The 11,588-nt window shown below is 43.7% G+C and overlaps 1 protein-coding gene across 1 annotated transcript in view; it reads right to left on the reverse strand.

Annotated features, from left to right (window-relative positions):
• The window catches only part of LOC123969286 (mitogen-activated protein kinase kinase kinase kinase 3-like), a 59,255-nt gene that overhangs the window by 21,140 nt on the left and 26,527 nt on the right, over positions 1 to 11,588 (reverse strand). Inside the window, exons 5-12 of the mRNA XM_046046536.1 lie at positions 11,315 to 11,370; positions 9,135 to 9,182; positions 8,963 to 9,005; positions 8,542 to 8,614; positions 8,196 to 8,327; positions 6,888 to 6,950; positions 2,392 to 2,473; positions 2,078 to 2,197 (exon numbers count right to left, since the gene is read on the reverse strand). Of these exons, the coding sequence (XP_045902492.1) occupies positions 2,078 to 2,197; positions 2,392 to 2,473; positions 6,888 to 6,950; positions 8,196 to 8,327; positions 8,542 to 8,614; positions 8,963 to 9,005; positions 9,135 to 9,182; positions 11,315 to 11,370 (617 nt within the window). The remainder of the gene's footprint in view (positions 1 to 2,077; positions 2,198 to 2,391; positions 2,474 to 6,887; positions 6,951 to 8,195; positions 8,328 to 8,541; positions 8,615 to 8,962; positions 9,006 to 9,134; positions 9,183 to 11,314; positions 11,371 to 11,588) is intronic.

The raw sequence follows: 11,588 nt of genomic DNA on the forward strand, positions 1-11,588 counted from the left end.
GAACGTGAAGGAACATGAACGGGAAGGAACGTGAAAGAACACGAAGGAACATAAATGGGAAGGAACATGAAGGAATGTGACAGAACACGAAGGAACAGTAAGGAACGGGAAGGAACGTGACAGAACACGAAGGAACATGATGTAATGTGACAGATCACGAAGGAACATGAACGGGAAGGAATGGGAAGGAACGTGACAGAACACGAAGGAACATGAATGGGAAGGAACATGAAGGAACGTGACAGAACACGAAGGAACATGAATGGGAAGGAATGTGAAAGAACATGAACGGGAAGGAACATGAAGGAACGTGACAGAACAGGAAGGAACATGAAGGAACGTGACAGAACACGAAGGAACATGAATGGGAAGGAATGTGAAAGAACATGAACGGGAAGGAACATGAAGGAACGTGACAGAACAGGAAGGAACATGAAGGAACGTGACAGAACACGAAGGAACATGAATGGGAAGGAATGTGAAAGAACATGAACGGGAAGGAACATGAAGGAACGTGACAGAACAGGAAGGAACATGAAGGAACGTGACAGAACACGAAGGAACATGAATGGGAAGGAATGTGAAAGAACATGAACGGGAAGGAACATGAAGGAACGTGACAGAACAGGAAGGAACATGAAGGAACGTGACAGAACACGAAGGAACATGAATGGGAAGGAATGTGAAAGAACATGAACGGGAAGGAACATGAAGGAACGTGACAGAACAGGAAGGAACATGAAGGAACGTGACAGAACACGAAGGAACATGAATGGGAAGGAATGTGAAAGAACATGAACGGGAAGGAACATGAAGGAACGTGACAGAACAGGAAGGAACATGAAGGAACGTGACAGAACACGAAGGAACATGAATGGGAAGGAATGTGAAAGAACATGAACGGGAAGGAACATGAAGGAACGTGACAGAACAGGAAGGAACATGAACAGGAAGGAACATGAAGGAACGTGACATAACACGAAGGCACAGGAAGGAACAGGAAGGAACATGAACGGGAATTAATATTTCATTGCAATATGAAAAGATCCAGTGAAGTTCAGCAGATGGTGCAGAGCATGCTGGGAACTGTTTGTGCTCTGTACACAGGAAACAACAACAGCACTGTTCATTAACGTTTAATGACTCGCCCACGGACATTCAGCTTCCTCCCTACTTCACCAACACTGTTGTGATGGAGAGCTGTCTGGAGCCGCTGTGCCGGCCTCCCTGCGTGTTAGCTTCACGATAGCTTCATGATAGCTTCACGATAGCTTTGCAGCAGCAATTGTAGCCGAGGTTAGCTAAACACAACTTACAACTTACTTGCTGTCGTTGTATGCTCAGTATCGTGGCGTGATTTCTCCAGAATCACTTACTGCACTGGACTAAATGATGTGACACCATGCAGACTTCTCTTGGAGTTTGGTTTTGGAAAAGTTTTCCTTTTGTATCAAGCAGCAAAACACATGACGTGTTTGAGTGAATTGCTTTCCGTGACACTGCACATTCTGCAATGTGACTATCGCGGATGTGACCCGGATGTGACCAGAGGCTCTGTGGTGATTAAAGATCAAATCAGTGTTCACCAATAAGGTTTGAGGATCCACTGAGGATATTAAAAAAGAATATTGTCGACACTGAACTGACTGACTATTGGTGATTACAAGTCTAATGTAAGGATAATGAGCACACATGTTATTAAACGTGTCTTCAGGGTTAGTCAGGAAATTTCCCCCTCTGCTGCTCAGATTTGGACCATTCGGGTTTTAAAATGCCTCTCACAAGAGACGCACTAATGTATTTTGTTTTAGGTCTGTCTGTTTACTCTGCTAGTCAAATACAAGTTAGTCAGAATGTTAGAACCATTTCTCCCTCCACAGAGCTGACAACAGGAAAAGCAGCTGTCTGAATGTAGTGAATGACATGAAGCTCACACTGCTGAGCTGCAGTGACTCTGAACACTGACCTTTACCTGTCTTTAACCAACTTCACCAGAACATTTACTGTGAGAGACCAACAAATATCTGACGATATTGCAGACGTTAAGAGTCCTTTGCCCCCCCACCCACCCACCCACCTCTGTATCGGCCTCGTCATCGTCCAGGTGGTCCTGGTAGGAAGTCTGGTCCGGGTTACTGACTTTATCCAGCAGCTCGATGACCAGAGTCCGACTGAGAGGCTGAGAGACGAACGGATGCTGGGGGAGGACAAAAAACATCATCATGTCCCTTTAATCTGCATCCTTCATCAACACATAATGCTGATGTCAAGTGGAAATCTGGTTTATTCAGGAAGTAGGGGACACAGCTTTGTGGCCGTGCAGTTTGACCATGACAGGTTTAGAAACGTATTCTGAGACTCTACTGCATCGTCACAGCACCGTTTTACTACCTGCAGGAGTTTGTCAGCTGTCGGTCGTTTCTTGGGGTTTTTGGTCAGAGCAATTTTTACAAACTGATGGAAGTTTCCAGTCCTGCAGAGATAAAAACACACAGATTGAACACTAAATACCTCACTGATAATACTCGGGTTATATATTTTATATTTATCAACTAGTGGTAGTGAGAAAAAATAAACACCAGACTCTAACAAGCACATTGACATCAGCTAGAAAAGAGGCGATAACCGATACCAACAGTGAAGTCGAGCATGATGTAGCACACCGTTACGTTTTTGTGAAAACAACCAACAAGGCATACCACGGGGAGCTGCTCCAGTGTCCTACACTGTCGAGTGCGCAGAGATGCATGCTGGGAAATGTGGACAAAGTAAAAAAGTGTTTCAGAATCTTTAAGAACGCAAATGACGTTTTACTGTTCCAGCGATGCTTTATTGTTCCAGTGGCGAGATCAGCTGTTCAAGTGGTGATATTAACTGTTCCAGTAGTGATATAAACTGTTCCTGTGGTGAGATTTACTGTTCCAGTGGTGATTTAACTGTTCCAGTGGTGATATAACTGTTCCTGTGGTGAGATTTACTGTTCCAGTGGTGATTTAACTGTTCCAGTGGTGATATAAACTGTTCCTGTGGTGATATAAACTGTTCCAGTGGTGATTTAACTGTTCCTGTGGTGATTTAACTGTTCCTGTGGTGAGATTTACTGTTCCTGTGGTGATTTAACTGTTCCAGTGGTGAGATTTACTGTTCCAGTGGTGATATAAACTGTTCCTGTGGTGAAATTTACTGTTCCAGTGGTGATATAAACTGTTCCTGTGGTGAAATTTACTGTTCCAGTGGTGATTTAACTGTTCCAGTGGTGATTTAACTGTTCCAGTGGTGATATAAACTGTTCCTGTGGTGAAATTTACTGTTCCAGTGGTGATTTAACTGTTCCAGTGGTGATTTAACTGTTCCTGTGGTGATATTAACTGTTCCTGTGGTGATTTAACTGTTCCAGTGGTGAGATTTACTGTTCCAGTGGTGATTTAACTGTTCCAGTGGTGATTTAACTGTTCCTGTGGTGATTTAACTGTTCCTGTGGTGATATTAACTGTTCCAGTGGTGATTTAACTGTTCCAGTGGTGATTTAACTGTTCCAGCGGTGATATTAACTGTTCCAGCGGTGATATTAACTGTTCCAGCGGTGATATTAACTGTTCCAGTGGTGATTTAACTGTTCCAGCGGTGATTTAACTGTTCCAGCGGTGATATTAACTGTTCCTGTGGTGAGATCTACTGTTCCTGTGTTGAGATTTACTGTTCCTGTGGTGATTTAACTGTTCCTGTGTTGAGATTTACTGTTCCTGTGGTGATTTAACTGTTCCAGTGATGTTGTTTGGATTTAATGTGCAGTGGTTTACTGTTTTAGTGCAGAGGATTTTATGCTGACTCTACTGGGATGTAAAGTTCCAGTTTGTCTAAATTCACCATCAGTCTGCTGCTCACGTCGCTGCTCTGCTTGAGCTCCGGCTGACATTCAAAGAGAATATTCTTCTTATTAGCATTAACAGCACCTGGCTGGCTGATGTTAATAATTCAGCAGCTTCTTGATTGTCCTCATACATATTATTTCACTGATTCTATGCTGAGAGGGAGAGAGAGGGAGAGAAAGGAACAGAGAGAGAGAGAGAGAGAGGAACAGAGAGGAACAGAGAGAGAGAGGAACAGAGAGAGGGAAAGAAACGAACAGAGAGAGAGAGAGAGAGAGAGAGAGGAACAGAGAGAGGGAGAGAAACGAACAGAAAGAGAGAGAGAGGAACAGAGAGAGAGAGAGGGGAACACAGAGAGAGAGAGAGAGGGAGAGACAGGAACAGAGAGAGAGAGAGAGAGAGAGGAACAGAGAGAGGGAAAGAAACGAACAGAAAGAGAGAGAGAGAGAGGGAGAGAAACGAACAGAAAGAGAGAGAGAGGAACAGAGAGAGAGAGAGAGAAGGAGAGAGAGAGGAACACAGACAGAGAGGAACACAGAGAGAGAGAGAGGAACACAGACAGAGAGGAACACAGAGAGAGAGAGAGGGGGAGAGACAGAGGAACACAGACAGAGAGACAGAGGGAGAGAGAGAGGAACACAGACAGAGAGGAACACAGAGAGAGAGAGAGACAGAGGAACAGAGAGAGAGAGGAACAGAGAGAGAGAGGAACAGAGAGAGGGAAAGAAACGAACAGAAAGAGAGAGAGAGAGGGAGAGAAACGAACAGAAAGAGAGAGAGAGGAACAGAGAGAGAGAGAGAGAGGGAGAGAGAGAGGAACACAGACAGAGAGGAACACAGAGAGAGAGAGAGGAACACAGACAGAGAGGAACACAGAGAGAGAGAGAGGAACACAGAGAGAGAGAGAGAGGGAGAGACAGAGGAACACAGACAGAGAGAGAGAGGAACACAGAGAGAGAGAGACAGGGAGAGACAGAGGAACACAGACAGAGAGACAGAGGGAGAGAGAGAGAGAGGAACACAGACAGAGAGGAACACAGAGAGAGAGAGAGGAACACAGACAGAGAGGAACACAGAGAGAGAGAGAGAGGGAGAGACAGAGGAACACACAGAGGGAGAGAGAGAGAGACAGAGGAACACAGAGAGGAACACAGACAGAGAGAGAGAGAGAGACAGAGGAACACACAGAGAGAGAGAGACAGAGGAACACAGAGAGAGAGAGAGACAGAGGAACACAGAGAGAGAGAGAGACAGAGGAACAGAGAGAGAGAGACAGAGGAACACAGAGAGAGAGAGAGACAGAGGAACACAGAGAGAGAGAGAGACAGAGGAACACAGAGAGAGAGACAGAGGAACACAGAGAGAGAGAGAGACAGAGGAACACAGACAGAGAGAGAGACAGAGGAACAGAGAGAGAGAGAGAAAGAGAGAGAGGAACACAGAGAGAGAGAGAGAGAGAGGAACACAGAGAGAGAGGAACACAGAGAGAGAGGAACACAGACAGAGAGGAACACAGAGAGACAGAGGGAGAGAGAGAGAGGAACACAGAGAGAGAGAGAGAGAGAGAGAGAGAGAGAGAGAGGAACACAGATGTCCCAAACTAAGAAAAATGTTGACAACATACAGACTGAGTGAACACAGCCTGGCCATAGAAAAGGGTCGACACAGACAGAGCTGGCTACCACAAGAGGAGAGACTCTGCTCTCAGTGTGACAGGGGACAGGTAGAGACTCGGGGGACAGGTAGAGACACAGAGGACAGGTAGAGATAGAGCTGCACTTTCTAACCTCATGTCCTTAATATAAAACACAAAGACAAAAACACTTTGCAAACATTTCCCAAATATACCCCGAATTCAAATTCATATCAGACACACAGAAACTCCCCTATTTACTGGGAGAAATGCCCAAATGTGAAATAATTGCTGCAAAATATGTCTCCTCATGCCATGAAGTGAGGACAACCAGTAGAACCTCAGACTGATAAATAATTGGACAGATTTTCAAATTATTATTATTTTGATCGTTTGATATTTTAGTAATTGTTTTGTTTTTACATTTGACACAGATTATTTTTTTCTTATTATTTTTTTAATCAATTAATTCTTTAAAAAAAGGGTTTTTTTGTCTATTAATATATACACACACACGTTACTGTTTCATTTATTTATTTTATTTTTTTATATATATTTTTTAGCATGCACACACACACACTTACCGTTTGATTTATTTAAATTTTTTATATATATATATATATATTTTTTTTTAACAAACACACACACAAACACTGTTTTATTTTATTTTTAATATATTTAAATTTTTTATCAAACACACACAGACACAAACACACTCAAACACTGTTTTATTTATTTTATTTTTAATATATTTTTATTTTTTATCAAACACACAGACGCTTACTGTTTTATTTATTTATTTTATGTTTAATATATTTTAATTTTTTAACAAACACACACACACACAAACACTGTTTTATTTATTTTATTTTTAATATATTTTTATTTTTTAACACACACACACACACACACGCTTACTGTTTATTTTATGTGTAATATATTTTTATTGTTTAACAAACACACTCAAACACTGTTTTATTTATTTTATTTTTAATATATTTTTATTTTTTATCAAACACACACACGTTTACTGTTTTATTTATTTATTTTATGTTTAATATATTTTTATTGTTTAACAAACACACACACACACACACACACACACAAACACTGTTTTATTTATTTTATTTTTAATATATTTTTATTTTTTAACACACACAAACACGCTTACTGTTTTATTTATTTATTTTAATTTTTAATATTTATTTTTTCTCTTTTTTTTAAACACAAACACACATACACTTTGATTACTTTACGCTTTAATTGTTTAATGAAATGTATGGGGCTGATTGTTCTTATGTTGTGTATATATGATACTTTGGCAATGTTATTACATTCATGCCAATAAAGCTAATTTGAATTGAATTGAATTGAGAGATACTCACCACTTCACCTTGTCTTTCAGTTTGGGCGACTGAAAGTTACTTTTGGTCATCAGAAGCAGAGCTCTGAGAGGGAAACAGATCATCAGTCATCATCTTAGTGACAAACTGGAGCTCGTTAAATTTCATCTCATCTGCTGTCTACTGCAGCAACACCTACAGATGCTGGTCATATAATTAGAATATCATCAAAAAGTTGATTTATTTCAGTAATTCCATTCAAAAAGTGAAACTTGGATATTATATTCATTCATTACACACAGACTGATATATTTCAAATGTTTATTTCATTTAATTGTGATGATTAAAACTGACAACTAATGAAAATCCCAAATTCAGTATCTCAGAAAATTAGAATATTACTTAAGACCAATACAAAAAAAGGATTTTTAGAAATGTTGGCCAAATGAAAAGTATGAACATGAAAAGTATGAGCATGTACAGCACTCAATACTAAGTTGGGGCTCCTTTTGTCTGATTTACTGCAGCGATGCGGCGTGGCAAGGAGTCCATCAGTCTGTGGCACTGCTCAGGTGTTATGAGTGGCTTGACACACAGTCCACTCTTTGTGAATCTCCCCCACATTTCTGAATGGGTTTTGTTTCACAATCCTCTCCAGGGTGCGGTTATCCCTATTGCTTGTACACTTTTTTCTACCAAATCTTTTGGACAGCTGTCAAGTCAGCAGTCTTCCCCATGATTGTGTAGCCTACAGAACTAGACTGAGAGACCATTTAAAGGCCTTTGCAGGTGTTTTGAGTTAATTAGCTGATTAGAGTGTGGCACCAGGTGTCTTCAATATTGAACCTTTTCACAATATTCTAATTTTCTGAGATACTGATTTTGGGGTTTTCATTAGTTGTCAGTTATAATCATCAAAATTAAAAGGAATGAACACTTGAAATATATCAGTCTGTGTGGAATGAATGTATACATTATACAAGTTTCACTTTTTGAATGGAATTACTGAAATAAATCAACTTTGATGATATTCTAATTATATGACCAGCACCTGTATATCCACCGTATGTAATGTATTGAAAACATAAAACATTCAACACGTTGCTGGCGTTAAATTGTACGTAACAAAGAGGCTTTCTACTTGCGAGTTATTGTAAACAAACATCGTGATTGGTTATTTATCCTTGGTAAGGCAGGCGGACAGATAGAACAGTCATGTGCTCGTGGATGATCTGCTGCTTGTTGTTGCATTATGGTCATTTTATTCTAATGTGTGTTGTTACTCTTGAGTTTTGTGTTTGCACACCACGTTGATAAATTCTTCTGTTCTCTGGTGTGGAAACTACAAACCTCATGGGGTGGAGGTCGAACATGGGCGGCTGCAGCTCGGCTAGTTCGATGGCGGTGATGCCGACGGCCCAGATGTCACACAGCTGGTTGTATCCACCCTTCCGCTCCACCGCCGCCACTTCCGGAGCCATCCTGCAACAACACACACCCATTGGCTTAGATTCGGCCAATCACAGAACCCGACAAGCTGACTGGATAAATACATCATGAAGTCGAGACACAACAGAGAAACGTGAAGCTGCAGCCTCATCGTCATCATCGTCCTGGGAGACAAGACGGCGGCTGCAGGCTGCTGACCTCAGCGTCACCATAGAGACCACCAATAGGAGGGGGAACAATGTCGTACCAGTACGGCGTCCCGATGAAGGATTTCCTCTTAGCGATGGTCATAGTGATCTGAGCCGACACGCCGAAGTCCGCTGCCAACACACACACAGAGCCAGGGGTGAAAGGTCAAACCAGCCATCTTCTGAGCACACATTAACTGTGTATGACCGCATCGTAATGCTTCATATGGCTGACAGGCTGTGACATCACCACACAGTGGAAATATAAACTGCATGAACCAACAACGAGCACGAGACACTGAGGAGTGACGTAAGTCTGAATTATTTTAATGGTTTAATTCAGAAAAGGAAGTCTGCTGTCTCAGACAGGCTGATTGACTCAGTGTGACATATGACATATCACAAGACCCGCCTCTCTACCTGATCAGTGGGCAGAGTCTGCTCATGACATCACAGACCTCCCAGGTGCGTGAGACTCACCCAGTTTGACATATCCGTTATCAGTCAGCAGGACATTCGCTCCCTGCAGATGCAACACAAACTGTTAGCTCGCCGCTGTAGCTCCGCCCACTCAGGCTCACACTTAATGCACCTGCAGGTGATTCACACTGTGATAATTAATAATAATCATTAATAACACACTGCAGCTCACCTTGATGTCTCTGTGCATCTTCCCTTTGCTGTGCAGGTAGAAGAGGCCCTGCAGAACACAAACAGACGGTGTTACTTCATACAGGTAACAGGCAGGTAACAGGCCGGTAACATGCAGGTAACAGGCAGGTAACATGCCGGTAACAGGCAGATAACATGCAGGTAACAGGCCGGTAACAGGCCGGTAACATGCCGGTAACATGCCGGTAACATGCCGGTAACATGCCGGTAACAGGCCGGTAACAGGCCGGTAACAGGCAGATAACATGCCGGTAACAGGCAGGTAACATGCCGGTAACATGCCGGTAACAGGCCGGTAACATGCAGGTAACAGGCCGGTAACAGGCAGGTAACAGTCCGGTAACAGGCAGGTAACATGCCTGTAACAGGCAGGTAACATGCCGGTAACAGGCAGGTAACATGCCGGTAACAGGCAGATAACATACCGGTAACAGGCCGGTAACAGGCAGGTAACAGGCCGGTAACAGGCAGGTAACATGCAGGTAACAGGCAGGTAACAGGCAGGTAACATGCAGGTAACAGGCAGGTAACATGCTGGTAACAGGCAGGTAACATGCAGGTAACAGGCAGGTAACATGCAGGTAACAGGCAGGTAACATGCAGGTAACAGGCAGGTAACATGCAGGTAACAGGCAGGTAACATGCCGGTAACAGGCAGATAACATGCCGGTAACAGGCAGATAACATACTGGTAACATGCAGGTAACAGGCAGGTAACATGCAGGTAACAGGCCGGTAACAGGCAGATAACATGCCGGTAACAGGCAGATAACATACTGGTAACATGCAGGTAACAGGCAGGTAACATGCAGGTAACAGGCCGGTAACAGGCAGATAACATGCCGGTAACAGGCAGATAACATACTGGTAACATGCAGGTAACAGGCAGGTAACATGCAGGTAACAGGCCGGTAACAGGCAGATAACATGCCGGTAACAGGCAGATAACATACTGGTAACATGCAGGTAACAGGCAGGTAACATGCAGGTAACAGGCCGGTAACAGGCAGATAACATGCCGGTAACAGGCAGATAACATACTGGTAACATGCAGGTAACAGGCAGGTAACATGCAGGTAACAGGCCGGTAACAGGCAGATAACATGCCGGTAACAGGCAGATAACATACTGGTAACATGCAGGTAACAGGCAGGTAACATGCAGGTAACAGGCCGGTAACAGGCAGATAACATGCCGGTAACAGGCAGATAACATACTGGTAACATGCAGGTAACAGGCAGGTAACATGCAGGTAACAGGCCGGTAACAGGCAGATAACATGCCGGTAACAGGCAGATAACATACTGGTAACATGCAGGTAACAGGCAGGTAACATGCAGGTAACAGGCCGGTAACAGGCAGATAACATGCCGGTAACAGGCAGATAACATACTGGTAACATGCAGGTAACAGGCAGGTAACATGCAGGTAACAGGCCGGTAACAGGCAGATAACATGCCGGTAACAGGCAGATAACATACTGGTAACATGCAGGTAACAGGCAGGTAACATGCAGGTAACAGGCCGGTAACAGGCAGATAACATGCCGGTAACAGGCAGATAACATACTGGTAACATGCAGGTAACAGGCAGGTAACATGCAGGTAACAGGCCGGTAACAGGCTGGTAACAGGCAGATAACATGCAGGTAACATGCAGGTAACAGGCAGGTAACATGCAGGTAACATACTGGTAACATGCAGGTAACATACTGGAAACAGGCCGGTAACAGGCAGGTAACAGGCCGGTAACAGGCAGGTAACATACTGGTAACAGGCAGGTAACATGCAGGTAACAGGCAGATAACATACTGGTAACAGGCAGGTAACAGGCAGGAAACAGGCCGGTAACAGACAGGTAACATGCAGGTAACAGGCAGGTAACAGGTAGGTAACAGGCAGGTAACATGCAGGTAACATGCAGGTAACAGGCAGGTAACAGGCAGGTAACAGGCAGGTAACAGGCAGATAACATACTGGTAACAGGCAGGTAACATGCAGGTAACAGGCAGGTAACAGGCAGATAACAGGCAGGTAACAGGCAGATAACAGGCAGATAACATACTGGTAACAGGCAGCTAACATGCAGGTAACAGGCAGGTAACAGGCAGGTAACAGGCAGGTAACAGTGACCTCAGCCTACTGTCTGATTGGACTTTACCTGCAGTGTTTCCCGCAGGACGTAGGCAATCTGGGACTCAGTCAGTGGGCCAGTGACTGAAAGACAAAACAAGACGATCAGTGTCCATATGCAGCCTCCATCCCAGTGCATGCTGGGACAGTGAAAACACACCGTCAGGTGACCTGCAGTGAGGGGGCGGTGCTTGAGATGTGTGTGAACTGACTGTAGTTTCACTCATTATATGTCTGCAGGGAGTCAGGCTGCGGTCTGCCTCGGCCTCCTCTCTCCACGGGGGGGGGGGGGGGGGGGGGTA

Source organism: Micropterus dolomieu, linkage group LG04, assembly GCF_021292245.1.
Source record: "Micropterus dolomieu isolate WLL.071019.BEF.003 ecotype Adirondacks linkage group LG04, ASM2129224v1, whole genome shotgun sequence".
NCBI classification, from domain to species: domain Eukaryota; kingdom Metazoa; phylum Chordata; class Actinopteri; order Centrarchiformes; family Centrarchidae; genus Micropterus; species Micropterus dolomieu.